This window comes from Eurosta solidaginis, chromosome 4 (assembly GCF_040869045.1).
Source record: "Eurosta solidaginis isolate ZX-2024a chromosome 4, ASM4086904v1, whole genome shotgun sequence".
Lineage (NCBI taxonomy): Eukaryota > Metazoa > Arthropoda > Insecta > Diptera > Tephritidae > Eurosta > Eurosta solidaginis.
In genome coordinates this window covers 272514558-272541114 of record NC_090322.1, presented here as the reverse complement: position 1 = coordinate 272541114, position 26557 = coordinate 272514558, and the positions used below count along the sequence as shown (strand labels likewise).

At 34.6% G+C, this 26557-nt stretch overlaps 1 protein-coding gene across 3 annotated transcripts in view; it reads left to right on the top strand.

Moving 5' to 3' along the window:
- Ranbp16 (Ran-binding protein 16) overlaps nt 1–26557 on the top strand; it is a 117612-nt gene that overhangs the window by 64906 nt on the left and 26149 nt on the right. For 2 of the 3 annotated variants that reach the window (XM_067786167.1, XM_067786169.1), the window contains 8 exons: nt 7126–7685; nt 9253–9391; nt 9451–9528; nt 16128–16189; nt 16244–16383; nt 17372–17491; nt 17554–17624; nt 18964–19070. In XM_067786167.1, the coding sequence (XP_067642268.1) occupies nt 7126–7685; nt 9253–9391; nt 9451–9528; nt 16128–16189; nt 16244–16383; nt 17372–17491; nt 17554–17624; nt 18964–19046 (1253 nt within the window). In that variant the 3' untranslated portion in view covers nt 19047–19070. The remainder of the gene's footprint in view (nt 1–7125; nt 7686–9252; nt 9392–9450; nt 9529–16127; nt 16190–16243; nt 16384–17371; nt 17492–17553; nt 17625–18963; nt 19071–26557) is intronic. The other variant, XM_067786168.1, reaches the window with a different exon arrangement.

The window sequence follows — 26557 nt, the reverse complement described above, 5'->3', positions numbered from 1 at the left end:
TAATTTGGGACTTTCCCTTTTAAGATAAGACATTGTTCTTTTTAGTTTTAGTTTTTATTTGAGTTAATAAATATAGAATAATAAACATAATATTCTATATATCTATACATGTTGTGGCGACCGTGAAAGGAAAAGATATTTTACGCCAATATGGATATCTCACAAAAGGAACTGTTACATTTTAAAATGCTTATAAAACAAAAACGATCAAAAAGTGTCGTTTCTTTAAACGCAATATCATAGGAACCATTTGAAATTAATATATGTTAAGGATGATTTAGTTATGAGTTTAGTCGAAAAATTGTGCAGGGTACGTATGGAAATGAGTTCCCCACAATTTATCAATTTTATAATGTCGAAACTGTTCTCTCTTCCGGGCACTACTAATTAATTTTTTTAATTTAATTTACCTGACTGTCAATTCTGAACATTCGCTCTCACGATTTTTTTTTCATTCCCGCTGGAAGAATCCTCCAATTCTTTTCTTTAAGATAGAAAAATTATATGAGAATAGAAATTCGAAGTTAGCTGTTTTCCCAAATGACACTTCATAGCGCATTTCTATTCTTGTTTAAAAAAATTCAAAAGTTTAATTCTTATGACGACTTTGTATCAAATTGAAGAAATATAAAAACAACGTTTAGTATTGCGCTTTATATGGTTGTGGATAGAATGAATGATGAATTATATGCTCATCAGCATCAATTACTTCCATTCAGCAATGCATTTTGCAGGCGGCCCTGACAAGTTAAGCTCTTCTGTAGCTGTGGGCCAAAATCTCATTAAATATTTTCTTCACCTTCTTTAAAAGAAATCCCTCCTTAACTAACAGCTCTATCTGTTGCTTAGGTTTACTTTCTGACCTTAAAGTATGAGTATTATATTAGAATAGAAATGTATTTTAGTGTATTTTCATTAAATATAAAACAAATTTGCTTTTTTTGCTGCGTTCGATTCAATTTAACAAGTGAAAAAACTTCTAAAAACTCGCAGCGACAGCTTACTTTCACTCACATTTAATACCTACTTTGTCCCTTAATCGGTTTTCACTTTTTTGAACATTTTTCAGATTAAGAGGAAAGGGGAAAGTGAAAAAATGCCCAAGGAGGCTGTACTCAGAATAAAGGCAATGGGAGCTGGGAAAAAATCACAAAGAAATTTTTGTTTTAAATTAGGCTGTATATATTTCTTACTTCTTGCAGTAATTCTTGCGTATAATAATCCAACCATAATTTTGACAGTTTTCTTTAAAATTATAAAAGATTTCCACAACATTGCGACCGTTACAATGGAAACTCCCAAAAACATGCAGTGCTGTGCTTTGAAATGGAGACAGCACTATCATAATTATATAAAGGAAAAAATCTGAGGATATATTGGATTTAAAATCTTTTTGGATCAAGTAAATTTTTTCTAGCTGTCTGATCTAATGTATATTTAAGGTGCAAATAAAAGATTTTATTTTACAGTTTTGCTCTTCTTTAGATCAGACAAGCCAAAAAAATTTACTTGATTCAAAATTCAAAAGTGATCAAAATAATTCAATAATATTAAAATCTTTTTTTCATAAGTATTAAGATAACTTTTTGTGTTGAACATTATCCCTGCTTATTTTGACTCGTATACCGCCGTCCTAATAAAGAATGTTGGCATCTGCGCATGAGGTGTTCAAATTTGAAATTTTTTTTGCATAAATAGAAAGATCACATCCAAATGAGTCCATTATGCTTATTTGAAACAAAAAAAACAGCATATGTTGGAAAGTTACAATCAAGTTAAGTTCAACATGTCAGTTTGAGTAAGAATATAGATACCCACATTCTTTTTAAGGACGGCAGTTTATATATATAAGAGTGGTTCTTATAAATTCAATAAACCATTTCACCCAGTCACACCACTTCAGACGGTGAAACCTAAATCAAAATTATCTTATATAAATTTTAGTCCGCGTGATTGCCACGTTTCCGATAAGGACCAAAATTTATATTGGATATTTTCTTCTATACCGCCCATAGTTTAGTTACCGCCTTTTATGAATTTTGATGCCAATACATTCCTGTGACTTTAATTTACTCATTAACTATGCAATTAATCATTAAAAATTGAAATTAAAAGATAAAACAACATCTAAGATCTGTTTTATATTTCGAATATCCTTAATAAGAGTTATCATTAAACATACTACCATTATAACAAAATTTTACGATCAAAAAGATTTCAAAGCAAAAGAATTTTCTATGAAAAAACAATTAAAAAGCAGTAAATCTCATTTTAGTGCCTTTACATTCACAAGAGTTGAAGGCAGATCGCAAGTTATTCTAGACTTTAATAGTTCATTATTCATTCAGTAATGCAGAAGCGGTGTGACTGGGAATCGTTTATTTAGTTTATATTGACCACCCTAATGTATGTAAATATACTAAAACTTGTGAATGATAAAATCAATAATATTGGCCGGTGTGGAATTTAAAACAATCACATCATCATAAGACGACTAAAGGAAAATAACTGCTTTATATGTTAAATGGTGTGCTCAATTTTACTTAATATTCAATAATTAACGAGCTTAACACCGGTTAATAATAGTTGTTATTCAATTATTATATTTGTTCTACTGCGGAAAACTGAAAGCCGGGAAACATTTACTGGCATATTGCGATGGTACCATTTCAACGTCAGGCAATTACGTAATGATTTTTTTCCAAAGGTTTCACCAAGATTTTAAACTTGCTGAAACTTACAGTCTCCTTACCGCTGGACTACTGTGTTGTATTTGCTTTTTTTGTTAATTTCAATTTAACCCCATATCACACTCTCAAAATTTGGGAATTTGGAAAAAAAGGCGTAATAAACAGAAAATATAGTTATTCCATGAATCGTAGAGCAAGAATTGAGGTTTCTGACACCAAAATGATACAAATTATGAGCCGTATGCAAATAGCTGAGAATGTATATTTAACAAAGCATGTTTGGAACAGATTTTTATTCTATTTTTATGGAAAATGTTTCATTTGAATAAAAATTGAATATGTACATCATTGATTGTAGCGTTTCCTGCTTTCCTGTTTGTTGGCGAGAATCGTTGAAGTAGTTTAGTCGTTACTTATGTTTGCATTATTCTGTTCTTTATGTTTGTATTACCTGTTTTCATATTTGTATTACCCTGTTCTCTACACTTTGTACTAATGGAAACAATCTTATAAATTTGGCCCATCTGGCAACTCCCTTCGCCTTTGTCAAAGTTTTGTATTTCATTGCAATCGATTAAAACGAACTTGAGCGGCGAGCTAGACGGAAGGCGAAAAACCAAAACGTAAGTTTATTTTCAGTACTTGTATTTTATACATATGTTGTAACATTATAATTATTTAGGAAATAAAACAGAGCATATTCAGGGCATATTAGGTCAATAACACGAGTTCGAACGCCTGTTAATTTTCAAGCATACCCCGGCCGCAACACTGTTCAACATGGACATATTCTTTGTTCATTTTATTGTTGCTTACTTCTCAGAAGCGTAAATGCTCCGGACATTTTTGATGAATTTTGACCGCGTAACTGCCTCCTCATTATGACATACATATAGAGACTTAAGCCTTTTCCTAAGCAGCATTGTTCCAATCAACGCTTCGTATATGCTTCCCTAATTTCAATAACCCTTTCCGAACGTAAAAAAATTGTAATTCGAAACGAAAATGAGAGCCAGCAAACATTCCGACTTAAAAAAGTGTTATAAAAAACATCTAAATTGGAGTGCTTACACTCGTTATGAGCTTATTTAAGAGCCGAAAATGAGTGTATTTCTTTTCTTACAATGGTCGTCCGGTATCCGCCTTCTTTCATTTACGCTGGCAACACCTTGAAAGGGTTGCGCTACACAACCCCTTGAATCTATTTGGTATTTTAGTCGGCTCTTACGACGGCTCTTACGGTAGGTGTGCCGCGATTTATTCTAACCCCCTAACCCGCGGGGGGGGGGGGGGCGAAGTAACTTTTTCTGAAGTTACTTTCTTTGCTGAACACTCTAGGCATAAGGCTCGAATGTTTCATCATTTCCGGGTTATAAAAGACTCCTATACAAGGCGAATTCAATTCCAGGTGTTGCTATCCCAACAGCTGATTGCTTCTTCTTGATTATTTTCCATACAACGCCTTTGTACGTACATCAACATGTCAGTTAATCGAAATTAATGACAATTTTCTTTTGACTTGACATTCTTCTGCACGGCGAATTGGTTGAATTCGCTTTGCCATCACCTTGTATAGATTCGCCTTGCTCCTATTTGATAATGTCTGATGCTCACATTTTTCACATATTTCGGACTCAAACGGATTCCTAAATTATGAGCGCTCCTAGAATGTTTGAGGGAATTAAATATGTATGAGACTTGTAAGATTCATAAATGGTTAAAAAAAAAGTTTCGAAAATGAGCTGTTTATGACGCCAGTATGTGTCATATATGAATCATATTCAGGCTCATATATGAAATTCTGACTCTTAAATGAGCTCATAAAGAACGTAAACGCTCCGATTTAGGACCCACTTTTGATTCATTTTGGATTTGGTACGCTCTTTGCATGAGGCTCAAAATTTGTTATCATTTATGATATATACTTTTTTTAAATTCTGAAACTCATTTTCGTCTATATTGCAGAGTCCTATTGGGCTCATATTTATGAGCGCTTTTAAACTGTAAATAAAAAGAACATAAAATTTTTTAAACACTTCCTTCACAAAAGTGGATCAAAGCTCAGCAAAAAATGTGTCCTTGAACACAGACATAATGTTGATGAATTTTGATATTAACAGCTTATCAGAAACAAACAACAGATGTTTAATATTGTAACGAATTTTGGCAAAATCCGCTTATTCCAAACCTTCTGCTTACGTTTGAATCGCTAAACTGTTGAATAAATGACTCCAATATTCAATAATGCAAAATGGTCTTTATTAGACTGCTTTGAAAGTACTTCACAATAACACTTATAATTCGCATATTTCGTCGCTTCATTCGCATATTTCTACTAAAGTCTAGACGTTTCGCCTTCTGCTGTATCTCCTGCTTGGTAATTGAGCTACATATATGCGTGTGCATGTGTGAGAACCAACTTCGGCTGATGGCTACATGAGTCTGTGAGTATCTCTTCGTTGCCTAGTATGTATTTTAGGGCGGGTCGATTTAAAAATCGCTCATTGCTCTGTGAAAATCGTATTCTAGGGATCAAAATAAGAAACTTTGCCGAAGGAACCATACCTCTAAAACAAATTCTGATGCCCCCCCCCCCCCCCCCCCCCCTTTGGGTCGAACTTTTGGGTAGGGGCAATTTCAATTCTAACTGCTGTGTCTTGTGGTGCCTTAAAAAAACAACACAAGCAATTTTACGTGTTACAGTGATACCTTAATTTTTTAAAACGGTTGAATAAAAACCCACACAACTATGTTTACGACATGCAAATGCATCACAGTGATGCCTTGGTTTTAAAAGGGGGTTGTAAAAACGCTAATTTCTAATAATTTTTTTTAATTTATTTTCTATTACTAAGTTAAATTCATTTTTTCATTTACATATGTTCTGACTAAATAAATTCCTAAAGAGAAAAATAAACTCCAAAAAGAAAAAACATAGGCATTTCAAAGTGGGATTTTTCAAAATTTGCCCCTGCGACCCAAAGGGGGGACATCAGAATTCGTTTTAGAGGTATGGTGCCTTCGGCAAAGTTTCTTATTTTGATCCCTAGAATATGATTTTCATAGAGCAATGTGCGATTTTTTTGCCTCCCCACAAATCGACCCGGCCTAATGTATGTGTATAAATGATGATTTATGTGTTCATGTACACCAGTGGCTCGCTTCATGTTTTTTTTTGTATTGTTGCGTGATTATTTATTTAGTATCAGCTTAGTGATGCTAATGTTCGTCACAATATCTTCTTTACTGCGAAGTTTCCGATCTAGTTCTTCACCAATATTCACTGGATCGTAATTGAGGAGTTGGATGCAAAAAGGAATCAAGGGACGAAGATCCTTATAGGAAGAATAGGTCCAGTTTAATACCCACACCAAATATTTTTTGTATAGCTCTGAAACGGAGTTCGTGATGTCGCAAATGTCGAGCTCTGTGCTGGCTTTTGTTTCGATCTTACAAAAAAAAATTTAGTTACGAATATACAGTGTATCTTCTCAAACAACTTATGTAAATGTCTCCCGATTTCGCTGAAACTCTATATTTGACCCTTTTTACATAGGAAGTGAGAAATACAAGAACTTCATTGATGTACCACTGTAGCTTCTATGTTATATGCAAAAAGGTAACATCTATCCCAAATTATTTCGCCATTTTTGTGAAAAATAGATTTTGTCAACATATACATTGGAAGGATTATATATGAAATAAACTTTATGTTAAGAAAATGTTACAAAAACTATAACAACGAAAATGCCATACCACCTCAAATATTTAAAAGACGAAAACCTCAAAACATAACTTTCAAAGAAGATCGCTTTTTGCACGCAACTTCTCATTTGCCGATTTTTTGTGTATCGGTTCCCTTGTCAAAAAAAGTGCATAGCAAATCTAATCTATCTATCTGTCTTGAGATATCTTAACTTAAGTCGACGCAAGGCTTTCTTCCAAAGGTTTGAGCTGCCTAGGTAGGCGTTGCCACCCCATTTTTTAATTTGTTAAATATATATTTTTAGTCGTCCTTGCGAGCATAGTAGTTTTAGCATTGTAGCTTTATAATTTACAAATGGTAATGCCTGGGTACCTGGGTAAAATTATAAGTATTAATTGCTTTGACACAACTCGGTACTTATTTGAAAATGTTCTTGAAGTCCACTTTTTTGAGGTTTATTGGGACAAGAAAACATTTAAGGATTTACAGAACATGTTAAATGACTTTAAAACAAAAAAACAAAAAAAAAAAAAACGAAAATATTGATCAAAAACGATTTTGAGAATATGCCTGATAGCTATCATTTAAATGTTGTAAATGGAAGTTACGCCCTTCCTGTACTATAATAACCAGAATCTTTGCATGTGTGTAAATTAATTGAAATTTCTCATTCAAGCTAAAATTGCGATTATAACAAACTACCAATTAACAACACCTTTTTACTTTCAGATCAATTTGAGTCACTAGGCAACGTACTAATGGATGCTAATAGTTTTCCTAATGAGGAAGCCAAAAAAGCAATAATTGGTTTAGCGCGAGATTTACGTGGGTTAGCTCAGCCATTAAATGCTCGTATACCATATACCATGCTTTTTGAGTGGTTATACTACGCTGATTATTTACCTATATTAATACGCGCTGTGGAATTATGGGCCCACGATCCCGCCGTCACAACGCCTGTACTGAAATTATTTGCTGAGCTTGTACATTGCCGCACACAACGTCTTCAAGGCAACGTATCAAGCCCGATGGGAATTCTTTTATTTCGTGAAGCGTCAAAACTTATATGCATATACGGTAATCGTATATTACACATCGATGTGCCCAGAGATCAACAATATCCGATGCGCTTGAAAGGCATTTCGATATGTTTTTTGATTTTGAAAAATGCTTTGGGCGGAAATTACGTAAATTTTGGTGTTTTTAAGCTGTACGGCGATGATACACTTGACAATGTTCTTAATATTGCTGCAAAGCTTATTATGTCAATACAGCAAAATGATTTATTGGTTAGTTTAAATTTAATTATATATGCGCATAACGCTGTTTTTACACTAAAATTAACTGGGATATTTCAAATCGAATTTTTCTGAAACGCCAATATGCCCATACATTTTTTTATCGAGTGTATATGGAGCTTACTTAGGGTCTCACAAATTAGTAATATGGCTGGTATAGCGCAGTTATACAAATTTCAAGTTCTTTTTTCCAGAACATTAAAATTTAAGTTCAGAATTTCATTTTCAAGTTCACAAAGTTGCATTTCAAATTCAGAAATTTATAATACCAGTTCAGAATTTTGCAAATAAAATTAATAAATATACAATTCAAGTTCGGAATTTTAACCTTAAGCTCAGAAAATTACAATCAAGTCAAAAATTGTAGTTTAGTTTCGAATTTTTATTTCAAACTCGGAAAATTACAATTTAAGTTCAGCATTTGCAATTTAAATTAAGGTTATTAATATTCAGTAAATTACAATAAAAAATACGTTGAGAACCTCCATCTCAAATTTAAGAAATCAAATTTAAATTCAGAAAATTTCTCTGCACTCTTTTAAGACTAGGTATATTGCATATATGTTAGGTTGAAGTGTTCGGTTCGTAAATGTCAATTAATTTAATTTTTGATATGTGGCGGCCGCCGTGGTGTGGTGGTAGCGTGCTCCGCCTACCACACCGAAGATCCTGAGTTCGATCACCGGCCAAAGCAAAATCAAAAATTTAGAAACAGGTTTTTTCAATTAGAAGAAAAGGTTTTGGCAATCACTCCGAGCGTATTTCTGCCATGGATAGCTTCTCAGTGAAAACTCATCTGGCTTGCAAATGCGGTTCGGAGTCGGCGTAAAACATGTAGGTCCCGTCCCGCCAATTTGAAGGAAAAATTCAAAAGGAGCATGACTCAAATTGGAAAAGCAGCTCGGCCTAAAACCTCTTCTGAGGTCATCGCGCGTGTATTTATTTATTTATTTTTTATATGTGTTTATGATGATCATAAAACACGTACCTACACTGCCGTCCATAGCAAAAAGGTAGTAAAGTGTAAAAAGTTAATTTGGAGAAAATTAAATTTTTATTTGTAAAAGTTACGAATTTTCAAGTAAACATCAAATTTAAAACCCTGCTTTATCTTTCACTATACATTATTGAATGAGTATTTGTTGTACCCGTTGAAATTTATTGGCATTAAAATTGCTAAAGGGCACTGCCTCTTTGCTATTAACGCAGTACAATTTCATGATATCTAAAAAAAATATCACAATCGTATTTTTTTAGAAATAAAGCACGAATATTTTAGTTGCATAGATTCATTCTGAAAGAACTTCATTTGCGAGGTGTACAAATACGGCTTTTCGTCTAAAAATAAGTTGTGTACGTTTTGATCAATGCATCCGTATCAAAGAAACTGATGTTTTCACATTTTTCTTTTTGAAATTTATCATTTGGTGATATCTATTTTATTTTTTTGTTCGCTTACCTAAATTCTATGCGTTATTTATTAGAACTTATTTTTAGACAAAATTCCATGTTTTCCAGCTTACCTTAAATTAAATGAAAAAATTATAATTAATAATAGGAATATCCAAAATTGTCTTCGGCATACTATGGACTGCTGAACTGCTTGTCACAAGATCACATAACCTTTCTAGCTAGTTTGGAACCACGTGCATTTGTTTATATATTGGAAAGTCTTTCAAAAGGTCTCTCTGCGTTAGGTAAGCACAAACTTAAATAATAATATTCCACATGATTCAAAATATTTGCATTGAAATAGATTCGACGATTTACATCAGCTGTTGTTCCATATTGGATAGTATCGTATCGTACATATTTAAACAATTACAATTAAAAGGTATTTATATCATACCCCAACTCCACTTAGAGCTTCAATCTAGATTTATGCCTTTTGCAAGTTTTATCATACAAAATTAAATCTCGAAACGCAGAAGATTAATATAAATATTCATTTAATCTTAATTCATTTGCTCAATCAATACAATATTTCAGGTATGGCAAGCTACCATTTATATGTATTTTATACTAGCGTACCCGGCAGAATTCGTCCTGCCCGACAATTGGTTTGCGTGCATTAAACCAGTTAACCCCGCTTTCCTTCTTCCCTATCTATCCGTTTCTCTTCTACTTTATCTTCTATCTTTCTTCTTGGTCTTGTCCGTCCGTTATTCCATTTATCTCTTCCCCCAGTCCGAAACCCATTCCCGCTCCCACCCCGCCCAAGCCGGTTCTGATTTTGGGCGAAATAGAATTTATATTGGCCGGCCCGCCCACTTTTCCAATTTTTTTTTTTTCAAACCATCCTTTAATCAAAATGAACGAAAAAAAAAATATCGAAATCGGTCAAACCGTTTTTGAGTTTTAGCGGGACTAACGTACAGCAATTAATTTTCATATATATATGTACATAGATTATAATCGCTAGAGAATATAGGAGGTGGTGAGAAAACAGGATTACAGGATAAGAAATCGTTAAGGTACATAAGTTATGAAAGCAAATGCAATGCATTACTTATTCGCCCCTATATTACCAAAACAATATAATTTTACATACTCAAAAATTAATAAACCAATAAAGTCGTAGGCTGATATACATTAGTATTACATTAGTAAAACTAATATCTATGTGCAAATTTTTCTTGCCTTTGAGTAAGCAAATACATCAATGATATCAGCAAAATTTATCATTTCAAATTTTTCCTTTTCCACACTTAATAATGTCAAAATCAGTTTTGGTTTGCTGAATGAACGTTCGCATCTAGCAATTGATACTGACATAGTCAAGAGTATTTGAAGTGCCACTCGCAAGTTTGGAAAAACATCTTCTCCATACGAGATTATAAAAGTAAGTAATTCTAACAGAGTTTTAGGTTCAATTTATTTTCTACTGCGAAGTAATATTTTGCAGTCAAATATTTCGATAAAAAGTTCTGTTCCATCGAAATCTGTTCTATAAAAATTCACCCAAGTTCTTACAACTTCTTTCTAAGTCGTTATCAGCATTATCCTTGTTTAACAAATTTCCAACGTCTAAGAGAAATCCAAATTTAAAATTAAGGTCATTTAGTCGTGTAAATCTCGTACGTATTTCTTGTTGGAGACGATCGGTAACGCGAGAAGTTTCACATTCTGCGGAAAGACCAACATCTGTAGTCAATTCTCCGGGTATTTCGCGGCGCCTTCTTACACGTTTTACTATATCAAGACTATATCAATATCTATTGCTTCTTCACAGAGCGTGTCTCGAATTTCGGAAAGTTCAGTCGCTAATGATTTCAGATCATGATACGCGTCTCTAATATTCATCCCCGGATCTTGTAATCTGAGCTGCACACGATCAATCCTCCTTAAGATTTCATACAAGAAATGAACTAATGTTATGAAACTAAAACTTAGTATATTTTGCAACAGAATTGTAGCTTCCCTTCTGGTGTCACTTGTGGTGTTAGTGTCCTCTGCTAATTGTTCTACTACATTCCCTTGCCCATCGATGATAACGCTAACCGCTTGTATTCTGGCGTTCCATAGTGTTTCAGATTCAGGTTTGACAGTTTTTGTTAAAGCATTATTTAATAATTTCCATCGTAACGTTGAACGTGAGGAAAAAAGATATATGCTTTCAATTATTCCATTACTTGTTCCGGATATATGCATGCATTTTTAGTATAGAAAATTTTTTCCAGAAATCAATATTTTCCAGAAATCAGTTTTAATAAAAATACAAATTATCCAGGAAGTTCTGTTTTGCGGACCATTTGGCGCCCCCCTGTGAGTAGCGACCGGTGCAACATGCCCTTGCTCCTCCCCCCTCACTACGCCACTGCGCCTTGTTCTAGTCGGAAGGGAAAGGTCGAAGAATTAAAATTTTTGTTAGGAACATATTTTGAGGTAGGAGCAATCATGATAAAAACATTTACATTGTATAACCGTTCTCTCTTCTGGTCGGCCACGATTTTTTTTTTAATTTTTGCGCAATATAATATTTAAAAATCAATATCAGAACAAAAGGAAATCAAGGAAATAAACAAAATAAAATATTCAAATAGGTTTTTGTTTGAGAAAAAAATAAATATGTGCATATGTGTGCAGTTGCGAAATTTTAAACTCTTTTAATTTAATATCAGAAACGGTTATACCTTGCAGGTGTTTAAAAAAAACAAGTAAGGACGGAACTGTCTTCGGCTGTGCCGAAGACTTCATACCTTTCATGAATGGGGCTGAACAATAATCTTATCCCGTTCGTAATCTCCAAATAATGGGATGTATAAGATGAGAAATATATAGTGAACAGATGTATATACCTAAACGATTTTTAAGATAAATATAAAATAAAAAATAGGTAGGTACTTTGTGTGAGTATGCAAAGTTTCAGGTTTTTTGTGGTCTGCATGTAAAAACTATGACTAAGAATCACGTATTTCAACAATATATGACGTAAACGTAAGTAGTTGATAAAATTTGATGAAATTTGAAGCTTCTAGCCGTAAAAAAGGGACAAAAATGACAGTTTATATGGGGTATATAATATACATATATACCACCGAACTCTATGATTTTTTCACACAACAATATATACTATATACGTAAGCAATTGTTGAAATTTGAAGCTTATAGCTGTTAAAACGGGGTAGAAATTGCGAAAAGTTTCTTATCTGAACAATCGGTTGTATGAGATGTATACTATATACATATACCACCGGTCTCTATGATTTTTTCAGGCAACAATATATGCTATACACGTAAGCATTTGGTGAAATTTGAACATATCTAAACGATTTTTAAGATAAATATAAAATAAAAATAGGTAGGTGCTTTGTGTGAGTATGCAAAGCTTCACGTTTTTTGTGGTCTGCATGTGCTTTTGGTGAAATTTGAAGCTTCTAGCTGTTAAAATGGGGCAGAAATTGCGCAAAGTTTCTTATCTGAACAATCGGTTGTATGAGATATATACTATGTATACCACCGATCTCTATGATTTTTTCGCACAACAATATATACTATATTTTTGGTAATTTTTATAGCCTTATGCGTTTATGTTATGTTAATAATAATGAGCTTAAAGGTCGTGGTTAAAATTAAAGACAAGGATTTCCGGCCATAAGTCCAATATTAAACTTAGGCACAACGCTTCGGAAAATAAAACGGCCTTAACGGCCCACTGTAAGCATACGGGCCACTATCCCGATTTCCAGAATGTTACTATATTGGACATAGAGAAACAATATAATAAGCGCTTCACCATGGAAATGCTCCACATTATGAACACGCCTAATGATAAGAGAATTAATTTTAAAAGTGACACAGACCAATGCGCATATGCATATCGCAATTTATTGCTTAAGCAACAACACAAAATGCAAGTCTCACGGCGCACATGAAAGAAAGCAGCGTACAGAAATTATTCCGCTAGCAGCATATTTAGGATTAACAAATCATAATGTTGGATGACGACATATTCTTTGTTCTATTGTTTGTATCCCTATATATTTGTTTGTGCATATTTTTGTTTACACTTACTGTACTTTAAAATTGTATAAATTTTTGATGTTTATTTTACTTTTGTTTTCCGAACATATGATCAGTCGATCAAGAATAACCCCAAGTGTAAGTTGTGTCTCGTTTATATGTATACCTAGTTGCATAACGTAAATTTTAATGACCATGTATCTGAAATGAATGTCCCCCTTTTGTACATTTGTGTTTACTTACAGTCCTGAAGATGGCTTCAGACTGAAGACGAAATATTGACAAATTAATTTTATTTAACCACGGCCTTTAAGCTCATTATTATTAACATAAAATATATACTATATACGTAAGCAATTGGTGAAATTTGAAGCTTATAGCTGTTAAAATGGGGTAGAAATTGCGAAAAGTTTCTAATCTGAACAATCGGTTGTATGCGATATATACTATATATTCCACCGATCTCTATGATTTTTTCGGACAACAATATATGCTACATACGTAAGCATTTGGTGAAATTTGAAGCTTCTAGCCGTAAAAATGGGGCTGGAATTGCAAAAAACAAAATATACTATATATTAGGCCTGGTCGATTTGTGGGGAGGCAAAAAAATCGCCCATTGCTCTGTGAAAATCATATTCTAGGGATCAAAATAAGAAACTTTGCCGAAGGAACCATACCTCTAAAACGAATTCTGATGTCTCCCAATTTGGGTCGAAGGGGCAAATTTTGAAAAATCCCACTTTGAAATGCCTATGTTTTTTCTTTTTGGAGTTTATTTTTCTCTTTAGAAATTTATTTAGTCAGAACATATGTAAATGCAAAAATGAATTTAACTTGGTAATAGAAAAGAAATTAAAAAAAATTATTAGAAATTAGCGTTTTTACAACCCCCTTTTAAAACCAAGGCATCACTGTGATGCATTTGCATGTCGTAAACATAGTTGTGTGGGGTTTTTATTCAACCGTTTTAAAAAATGAAGGTATCACTGTGACACAATTGCAAATCGTAAAATTGCTTGTGTTGTTTTTTTTTAAGCCACCACAAGACACAGCAGGTAGAATTGAAATTGCCCCTACCCAAAAGTTCGACCCAAAGGGGGGGACATCAGAATTCGTTTTAGAGGTATGGTTCCTTCGGCAAAGTTTCTTATTTTGATCCCTAGAATACGATTTTCACAGAGCAATGAGCGATTTTTAAATCGACCCGCCCTACTATATATATATACTATATATACCATCATATATATATTATACATATATATCACATCTCTATGATTTTTTCACACAACAATATATACTATATACGTAAGCAATTGGTGAAATTTGAAGCTTATAGCTGTTAAAATGGGGTAGAAATTGCGAAAAGTTTCTAATCTGAACAATCGGTTGTATGCGATATATACTATATATACCACCGATCTCTATGATTTTTTCGGACAACAATATATGCTACATACCTAAGCATTTGGTGAAATTTGAAGCTTCTAGCTGTTAAAATGGGGCTGAAATTGTGAATATGCTATATATACTACCATATATATACTATATATACCACCGATCTTTATGATTTTTTCAGGCAACAATATATGCTATATACGTAAGCATTCGTTGAAATTTGAAGCCTCTAGCTCTTAAAATAGGGCAGTAATTACGAAAAGTTTCTTATCTGAACAATCGGTTGCGGGGATATATACTATATATACGACCGATATCATCAATTTTTTCAGACAACAATATGTGCAATATACGAAAGTATATGGTGAAGTTTGAAGCTTCAATCTGATAAATTGAGGAAGATATGACAAAAATCCTCTTTTTCTGAAAAATCGGTTGTATGGAGGATATATGCTATAGTGGTCCGATCCGGCCGGTTCCGACAAATGTCTAATCGGACACCCAAATACACCCGCTCACCAAACTTTATCAGGATATCTCAAAAATTGAGGGCCTATTTTTCATACAAACAGACAGGCGGACAGACGGACATGGCTACATCAACTCAGCTCTTCATCCTGATTATTTCGGTATACTTAATGGTGGGTCTATCTATTTTCCTTTAAGGACTTACAATTTTGGGATTCGTGACGAAATTAATATACCATTTCATTTTCATGAAAGGTATAAAAATCATGAGCGGTTGTACCTCGTAAGAGTGGGGATCAAGCGGTTCATGAGCGCAATACAAAGCAATATAGCTTCAAAGCTTCCGCAACCCAATTGTCAATATCACCTACGCGAAGGGAATCCTGTTACAAATATGAATGTATGATACACATATTTAGTAGCCGAGGCTCTGGCACCCCAAGTTCCTAATGGAACCAGGAGGTGGGGCGGGCGAGATTTCCTAGAAGGTTTAATGTGGTCATATTAATCGTTCCCGATATGGTCGGGCTAGTACCCATTAAGGACTTGTGTTACCGGAACGTAAAGGTTCTATATCCGGCAAAGGACCATCAACATCGATAACACTCCCCAAAGCTTTCAGGGAGTGTCTTTATCGTTAATACAACAACAACACCTCGTAAGTGTTTTTATCTAGGGAGCAATGCTTAAAATCATGGATGACATTGTTTATTTAAAGATTTTCAAGTTTAGATTTTTATTGCGAAACGTGAGTAAACTTAAAAAATATTTATGAAAATAAAATATTCAAATATGTTTCTGCTTTGTAGAACATGCGAAATTGTATGAGCTTGATTCGTTACTTCGATCCGTCTTTGGAACTCTTGAACATTCTCAAAAAACATCTGTCATCCATGACATTAAAAGGCCATCCTTTCTTTAAATATTTTCCTATAAAATAATAATATGACATATGAAATACTGTAATGATTGAACAAACTTTAACGTTAAATCTTTTCAGAGGCCTAAATCTCGAATAAAGCTCTAAGTTATAGTATTATGTTTAAAACTAAACAAAGCAATATTAATTTTAACAATATTAATTTTTTTATTTAAACCTTTCAGTTTCGACATTCCCAAATAAAAAATTGCGCAATATAACTCCCGAAAACGCTCAGTTCCTTGAGGTATCAGTAATTGATTAACTAAAAATGTCATTTAATACAATATCGTCTTTTTAGGTTGTGGAAATGAACTCTGATTTGCTGCAGAACATGATGTCTATATTACTGAATAACGTTATGGCAGAGGATTGCAGAAATCAATGGTCAATGTCACGACCTTTATTAGTTCTAATACTTCTTTATGAGGATTATTTTAGGTAAGTGCATTTAAAATGAAATAACCCAATACACAAAAATTCTCAAATGTTTGGAGAAAAAGTGAACTCTCAATTTTATTAGTAGGGGCGGAATCCTAACGTTCGATCACCGATCGAGAAGGAAAATTACGTGATACGCCAGTCGAAGATATTGCGATATGTAAGTTTTTTTTTTTTTTTTTTATAAGTTAAATTGGATTGTAACATATCGATTTATTTTTTATGAATTGCTCTTTTTCGGACCAAAAGAACGTTCGAACATAATTTAAAGTCATAACAGATATAAAAACGTCGTTCGGGTTGTAAAAATACCAAAAAATCATCAATTCAGCGATACCGTTCAATTACTCGTTCATGTATCATAATGCCGAATACCAACTAAGTACCATGATCATTAGGCCGGGTCGATTTGTGGGGAGGCAAAAAAATCGCCCATTGCTCTGTGAAAATCATATTTTAGGGATCAAAATAAGAAACTTTGCCGAAGGAACCATACCTCTAAAACGAATTCTGATGTCTCCCAATTTGGGTCGTAGGGGCATTTGTTTTAGAGGTATGGTTCCTTCGGCAAAGTTTCTTATTTTGATCCCTAGAATACGATTTTCACAGAGCAATGAGCGATTTTTAAATCGACCCGCCCTAATGATGTATGTGTAAGTTCTAATCCGAAAACCATGTTTTTACGTAACAATTCAGTCCCAGCTGTGTTTATCATTTCGGGCTAATTGAGTTCTTAAATATTAATTTTCAACTTGAGCTCAGTTTCGGCCATGGTTGAAATGGATTTAGGAGACAGCGCAAATCCCATATTAAAAATGAGTTTTTAAGTCCGAGAATGCTATCTCCGGTTATTTGAGATGCATTTGAGAACTATCGATTGGGATTTAAAAATAACAAATTTTTTTAAATGCATTTAAAATTGAGGTTCATTATGTATGTATGTACATATGTAAGATTATCAAGTATAATATTTGTGTTTTTGTTATAGATCATTGAAGGACAATATAATACGTTCACAACCTTTAGACAAGCAGCAAACAATGGCCCAATGGTTCGACGATCTTATGGTCGGCATCGAACGTAACGTATCAAGCAAAAATAAAGAGAAGTGGGTTTAGGTTATCAAATTTTATATTCAACATTTATTATTATAATTCATGTTTCTTTCAGATTTACACAAAATCTATCCTCTTTCCGTCGTGATGTGGTTAATTTACCAAAATCGTCGAGCTATAGCACAGGTTAGTTGCATATGTATGTATTTGGATTGATTGATTGATTAGCGATAAAAAACACTTCACTAAGATTTTCGGGAGCATGTTGATTCTTCTTTGCCTGATATTGATCCAGGACGTTACAGAAACTGCATCAATTTACATTATTATAAATCTTCCTGACGAATAAGAATAAAATTTTTACTCCGATATATTAATATAGCGGAACAACCTTGTAAATTTAATCCTAAGTTGAAAAGAAAACCTATAGTGTCATCATAACACAGAAAGTTTAAAAAACTGTATTTTCTTATAAGAAAATCTCTGTTGTTGTTGTAGCGGTCAGGACACTCCCTGAAGGTTTTGGGTAACAAGCGCCATTAAGGTACAGGCGGGGCCATTTCGGGAACGATATAATATAACCACATTGAACCTTTTAAGCCATACCGCCCCTCACCCCATAGTTTAATGAGGAACTTTGGGTCGCCAGAGCATCGCCTGCTAATGAAATAGATTCGCCACGGGTAGGCTAGGTTGACAATTGGGTTGGAGAGCTGGCGACCGCTTAAAAGGATTGCGCTCCACACAACCCATTTAATAATGCTGCGGGTATATTCTTAGCACCCTAACCCGCTGGAGGGAGAAAATCGCTGTCATTCTAGGTATTGCGACGAGCCTTACAATTTATTTATTCATTTATTTAATAACAAACAGCGGTTGTACGTGTAAGACAACATTCTTTTAAAAGGACAACAACTAAAATTAATTAACATAATCCTATTAAAAAAAAAAAAATAACTTTAAAATAGTTGAACTTCTATCTTATAAAAAAGAAGCTGCATACATATAAGAAGAGAGATCAATGCAAAAAAGTTATCTTTGGGAGGCTTTGAGATCACTGTTAATAATCTGAATTCGGAACCCAATATTAATCCAAAGGAAATGAAACTCAATTTCATATTCTTAGTCAGTTACACTAAAAACAGTAAGTTGCTGCCACTTTTTTACAGCTGGGCTCTTCAGTTTTCTAAAAGTTTCACTTTGAGTTTGCAGAATAAGATATTTTGTATTACCTATTTAAATATTTGAAATATTAAAGAATCGAACCGACAAGCTTTGCTAGCCATGAACCGGTTGCTATGCTCTATTTCCTAAGTAGTAGGGATGTGAGAAATGCGAGTGAGAATAAGCGACATATCCCCGCTACATATGGCCGTTAGATAGGCGGAATTTACAAAAGCATCGGCGAAATGTAAAGCAAATATGTAAAAATTCTTGAAATGTCATTCACGAACATATGTATTTACTTCTTTTAGCACATGATTTCATGGTCTGAAAATCTATGTTTATTTATTATTCCTTTCAGTTAATGTGTTCAGTTCTGTTATCGATATCAACGATTTTTTGCTTAACGAGCTCGAGAAAGAAAACATGAGAGATGATGACTAAACGCTTTCCAGCGCTGTTGGGAGGGTAAATGTTAATTACTTAAATCTATAATAACAGTTATAAGAACTTGAAATCGACCAACGAACACGGTTAACAATTTGAATTTTAAATATCAGACCAAATTTGTGTTAAATGAGTGCGCTGAATTGGGTTTAATTTCAATCCCCAAGGGGGTTTTCTCATCAGATTCGAATGCTGATCATACTGAGGTACGACATGCCACACAAATTTTATGATTTGTTTTTGGATATTCAATCGGTTTTCCATTTTACATATTGGTAAATAGTTAAGAACAGTGCACGGACCTTACCATTTTATTGGTAAAGTTAGCTAAACTTTGTCTTCGCCCAACAAGGCCCAAAAATTTACCAATATATAATCGAAATGAAGCCAAATATTGCTGAACACACCCAAATAAAATTAACACTGACCACAACGAGTGCGTATTAAATTTATTATTTACATATATTCATTATTCATTTCAACCTTCTATTGATTTAATTAAATACAATATAAATTATAAGTTTAACGGGGTTTTTGTTCCCTGTACTTAATAAACAAAACATTAATGTTAATGTTTACGTGTTTTGTTAAAGATATTTTTTAGGAAAATTAAGCTTTATTGATTTGTTTTATAACATGACGGACACAGTCGCCGACTATCATTCAAAGCAATCAGACGTGTTTTGTCAAAAAGTGATACTCAGTGAGAAAAGTTCCGTTACCTTAAACAATCATATTATGCTTTACACGATATTCGTTTCTTTTTTGCTATCCACGTGGATCTGATCATTTATATAATTTAAAAACAAAGAAAATAGTTATTTAGAGTAAAGTGCATTTTCTTTTTCAACATGCCGTGGCCAGATAGGCCTCCAAACAGATTCTCTGAATTGGAGGTCTTCGACGCAAACCCACAAAAAAAGAAAAAACCAAATTCTAAATCAAACGACTTTCCCCTTCTTCCACAAAAATCCGCTCCAACCAACAGCCCAAAGTTCATATTAATTTCATCTGCTGACAGCAATATTTCCCTTTCACAACTAAACCCCTTCGCTATCAAAAAATGCATTGCCATATTGACTGAAGTAGACTCTATTTCGCAAATAAGAGACGGAAGTCTATTAATTCCAGCACGAAATGCCCGTATTGCCGAAAAATTCCTTAAAACCAAAGTCCTGTCCAACTTGTGCCCAATTAATGTTAAACTACATTAAAATCTAAATTCTGTGAAAGGCGTAATATACGCGCCCTGTCTTAAACACGTGCCCGAAAACGAGATTGTAAGCGAAATGGAAAACCAAAATGTCACCGCAGTTTACAAGTTTTCCCGCCAAATTGACGGCAAACCAACCCCCACCGGTCTCATGGTACTCACATTTGACCTATATCGCCTCCCAGAGTCGGTAGATGTTGCCTGGTACAAGGTCAAAGTCCAGCCTTATGTCCCCAATCCCATGCGCTGCAAGAATTGCCAGCAACTAGGCCATACCCTGAAAAGATGTTCGAATAATCCATCTTGCTGCAACTGCAACCTTCCCCCACACACTCCTGATATATGTAGCAGAACATTCTGTGCCAATTGCTCAGGTGAACACCCAGCCTCTGATAGAAACTGCCCAAAATTCATTCAAGCGAAAGAAGTACTTAAAATTACTACTCTAGAAAAATTCAGCATTAGTGAAGCTCGTCGTAGACAGAGAGAAAGACTGCCGTTTAACCATTTAGCAACATCCTACGCCAATACAACAAGAATCCCCCTTTCTACTCCACGAGCGGAAACAAATAGCAACATAACAAACAACACTCTCCCAGCAAACTCTTTAAACAAAAGACATTCTAAAGAATTATCCTCAACTACCTTTACACCGAACCAACGTCCACATATATCTCAACGTCAACTACTAGTGCACCACATTCCAAACCAACGAGCATAACCTACTCCAACACTAACGTATCGTATTAATCTCCTATTTCTCAATTCACACAAAAATTGCTCAAGAGCAATAATTACTATATCCATAACTCCAAAAACCTAGACGAATCCATGGACTCTTCGCAAGAAGAGGTCTGATTTCGTTTCCCCCCTCTCCTTTTATACTATATATATTATATATCACCCCTCCTTTTCTTATATAGTTCTTGTAAAACCGAAAAATTGTATTAAGTACTTCTGTTAACATGAACCTCAGTATTCTTCAGTGGAATATTAAAGGTCTCATAAATAACTATTCTGAACTTCAAATCCTTATAAATCAACACAACCCACGCTTTATCGCCCTACAAGAAACCCATTGCACCAATAATTTCACTCCAATACTCCCAAAAAATTTCTACGGCTACTTTTGCAACTCAACAACAAATACTCAATCAAAACAAGGCGCCGGCATTCTGATAAAAGCTCACATACGACATAAAAGAATACACATTCCCTCCCCCTCCAAGTAATATCACTCGAGATAGATATGGATATAAAATTTACCATAATGTCTATTTACATCCCCCCCAGTCAAACATTTCCCAGCAGAGAGCTCAGTGACATATTCTCATCAGTTAGCACCCCAATCATTGTTCTGGGTGACTTCAATGGTTGGAGCAATTTGTGGGGATCAAGAACGGTTAATCACCGCGGACGGCTTATCGAAAATGCAATCATACATCATCAAACATGTGCGTGTTGAATGATGGTAGTGCGACCCACTTCTCCACCCGATCTACTCTCATATAGATATATCCCTCTGTTCTCCCTCAATCTCATGGGGAATTCTAGATGACTTATACAATAGCGACCATTTCCCTATTCTTTTAACTTTCTCGCTAGGCAGAAACACTGGCCAAAGTGATAAATCTCAGCCAAAATTTCTATTACAACACGGGGAGTGGCCTAATTTTGCTAAACTCGTTGATCTCGAACTAGAAGCTCGTACGCCCACAAAATCCCCCAACCACAATGCCACCAGCATAGTCAAATCTATTAAAGTGGCTGCAAATCAATTTATCCCACAAGCAACTAATTCAAAAAGAAAAAACGTTGCTTGGTGGAACAAAAACCTTGCAAACCTCAGAACAGAAAAAATTAAAGCGTGGAAAAATTTTAAAACCCAACCCACTACACAAAATTTACGAACTTTTAAAAAAGCCAATGCTAGATTTCAAAAAGAAATGAAAATAGAAAAGAGACAGAGCTTCGAGAAGTTCACAGAATCTATCAACCCAAACTCCTCAATCCCCAAAATATGGAACAACATCAATGGACTTGACAATAGAAATGTATTCAAACCCAACAAACCTCCTCTGACCTCCTCTGACCCAAAAATAATCGCGAATCAATTTGCATCCGACTGGTCTCAGTACTCGTCAGATCATAATTTTTCACACTCATTTAGACACTCAAAATCCCACATTGGAGATATGTCAATATCGCTTTCAAATACTAATCCTAAAGCAAATCTTATCGAAATGCCCATTACTAGTACGGAATTAAATGTATGTCTAGGGAAAGCTAAAGGAAAAACTCCCGGATTCGACCGTGTATCCTATAAGATGATAAAGTCTTTATCTCCTAATTCTAAATCCCGGTTGTTAAGCCTCTATAACTCCATTTTTGACTCCAGCGTCATACCGCAAAGCTGGAAGGTTGCAACAATAATCCCAATACCTAAACCAAATAATAACCCCCTCTCCACAAACGGATACAGGCCAATATCCCTGCTCCCTTGCTTATCCAAAGTTTTAGAGCGTATAATAGCTAACCGCATTGCATGGTTTTTAGAAACACTCCAACTTACCGACCATTGCCAAGTCGCCTTCAAGCCAGGAAAAGGTTGCACCGACGCTCTTCTCCACATCGACCACTACATATGCAAAGCTCTATCAGCACGTCAACATGTATCAATTCTCTCCGTGGATTTCGAAAAGGCATTTGACCGTATCGGTTCACACGTGGTATTAAAATGTCTCCACAACTGGAAAGTAGGGCCAAAAATCTTCAACTTTGTAAAATCCTTTCTATCGAACAGACGTTCCAGAATTCGAGTTAGAAACTCACTCTCCAATATTTACCCCTTACACAATGGAGTTCCTCAAGGCTCCCCCCTGTCAGTTATTCTATTCTCCATAGCATTCAACGAGATAAGCAAAATCATAAAACTTCACAACTCGGTAGATCACTGTCTGTACGCAGACGATCTGTATATTCTATTTAAGAGGAATAAAGAAGATGAGACAAAAATAATATTCCAAGATATTTTAAAAAACATATCAGAATGGTCTGACCTCTCTGGAGTCAAAATATCTTTTGGTAAAACAAAAAATTTTCATGTCTGTAGAAGACGTAGATGTGATTATCACAACTACAAAATATCTGTTAACAACTCAGAAATTGAGAACGTTAAAAAATTAAAAATATTAGGTGTCATATTCTCCCATGATTACCGTTGGAAAGATCACTGTATTGAACTAAAGAAATCATTAGCTGCCAGGGTAAATTTAATAACATACCTCTCAAGTACAAGATATCAAGTACACATAAACACTCTTAGATACGTAACAAAAATTTTAGTATTAAGTAAGATAGACTATGGATTGTATCTATATGGCAAGTCTCCAAAATCAACGCTGAATATCTTTAGCTCCATTTATCACCAGGCAGCAAGGGCATGCGTCTTCGCCTTCCGAACAACACCAATAAAAAACATCCTGATAGAAGCTGGTATACCCTCATTAGAGGATAGAACAAACGATATTCATACTAGGCTGGTACCAAAGGTAACTTTCTGTTCAAACTCGGTCATCGATGACGACATATCTTCCATAATTCTTAACAATAAAACGCCGAGAATACCGTCTACCTTGTATTTAGTCCTTGACACCGCAAGCAAACTGGGACTATCCTGGATTGGTGAAAATTACCAAGCAGCAAACCCTCCTTGGGCCATTAAAAAAATATCCTGCGATCTTAGTTTATCTGCACAAAAAAAGAGTTGCACCACCGACGCCGAATTCCGCCAAAAATTCCAAGAACGCAGAGCCTATTATCAAGCGGCTGAATGGATTCTCTGGTATACAGACGGTTCCAAAACTAACAACACTCCGGCCAGTTATGCCGTCGTCGACGCAAAAGGTCTCATTTTAAAGATGCAAACCCTTTCAGAAACCTCATCTTCGTTCACAGCAGAAGCCATCGCTATCTATAACGCAATTACGATTGCGCAAGAAAAAGCCTCTAAGATCCTGATTTGTACCGACAGTGCTTCGGTTCTTAAAGCAGTCCAAAATCCAATCCCTAGTTCAAAGACAATAAACAAAATAAGAGATATGCTAATCGATAATGAGCAAAAAATCAGGCTATTATGGATACCTGGACATGCAGGTATCCCCGGCAACGATGCAGCAGACCTAGCCGCTAAATCAGTACTTATGGCACCTGTAACGACATGCAACATCATAGAGAAAGGAGATAGCCGGCGATTCATCTTAAATCATCTACGCCATAAACGCACGCAAGAATTGCAACACTATCACCACCACCACTACAGCAGCATTAACCTAATATCGGAAACCCCAAATTATCCAACAGATATTCCCAAAGGGCACATAAAAACCTTTTCACGTATTCGTCTTGGTCACACACTTCACACGCACCAATACCTCCTATCTGGAGAACCAAAACCGTCTTGCCCATTTTGTCAAACGGATCTAACACTAAAACATATCTATCAATAACAAGCTTTTCTGATCTAAGTCCAGCGTGCAAATAAAACTAGATTATTCCACTATTTTCCCAACGTTTCGCTAATCTTTGTTAGCATCTTCAGGGGGGTATTTATTTTAAAAATCCCTGCCACAAACAAAAGTTAAAATTACAAGATAGTTAAATGAGTAAAAATTTTTAACAAGAAACACTTACACTATTGGATTTCGTATCGAAAACATGAACATAAAACAACAAAAACATTAGTCACTTAAACATATACATGAATAAACTATAATCAGTACCATCTAACCATCATGGTAGTCTTGTCAATACTAAATATTCTTATTTTTATATTTGTAAACATGCTATGTAGGCGGCAGCAATGTTTTCTGTATCCTCGCGTTTGTTCATTTTCTTTTCTCGTCTTTCCATTATTCTCAGGCTTTCCAATGTGTATCTTGTTGTTATTCTCTTTTCTTTGTCTATAATTTTCGCGTTTTTTACCAAGCAAAATCTTTTACCAAAGTATACAAAAACAAAATAATTATAACTGACGCGGACAAAGGTAACAAAACTGTGGCAATGTATAAAAGTGAGTACATAGATAAAATGAAACAACTTATTGAAGACAAAAACACATACAGAAAAGCAAGAAACGACCCGACAACGACTCTCCAAAAGAAAAACAATAAAATAGCAGATGATCTGTATAAAAATAAACACATAAACATCAAGGAAAAGCAACAACTTACATGTTCAGCGGCAGCAGCACCGAGAGTTTATGGGTTGCCAAAAATTCATAAGCCAGAAGTTCCGTTGCGTCCTATTATCTGCTCATTCATGGCCCCCTGTTATAAATTATCCAAACACATTGGAGAGATTCTAAAGACATTAATTTCGGATAAATATAATATTAAAAACTCTTTTAACCTCAAAGATAGGTTGTCTGAAATATGTGTATGTGAAGAAGATATTTTAGTGTCATTTGACGTCGTATCTTTATTTACAAACATACCAACGACGTTAGCTTCTAAAATAATTTCGAACAAATGGGATAAAATAAAAGCCATTTCTAATATTCCTAAAACAAAATTTCAAGATATGTTAGACTTCTGCATAAAGGAAAACAACTATTTTATATTTGATGGCGATTTGTATACACAAACCTTTGGTATGCCCATGGGCAATCCAATTTCTCCCACCATTGCGGACATCGTCATGGATGACGTATAGGACAATACGATTCTAAAGCTAAATAAAGCCTGAACACAATATAGAAATAAAATTTATATGCAAATATGTGGGCGACATTTTCGCTGTAATTAAACGCAACGATGCCAACACAATTCTTGAAAATTTAAATAAATACCATGACAAATTAAAATTTACTATGGAAATTGAAGTAAACTCCAAAATACCATTTCTTGACGCAGGCATTCACAGGGAAAATCAAAATCTTCTACTTGACTGGCATACAAAACCTACTTCTTCTGGACGACTAATAAATTATTTATCATCACAACCCATAAAATATAAGATCAATACAACCAAAAATTTAATACACAAGATACTGACCATAAGCCATGAATTCCACGACGCTAATATAGACAAAATATATAGAATCCTAAGAAAAAACAATTACCCGATAAACTTAATACGCGAACTTATAGACCAGGAGACCATGAAAAACAACAACCAACCCGATAAAAGAACAAGTACTTAAGTACAAACACAAAAGAAATTCTACAGCGTTACATACATTCCAAAGTTGACAGAAAATATTCATCACAATATAGCAACAACACAACACACAACC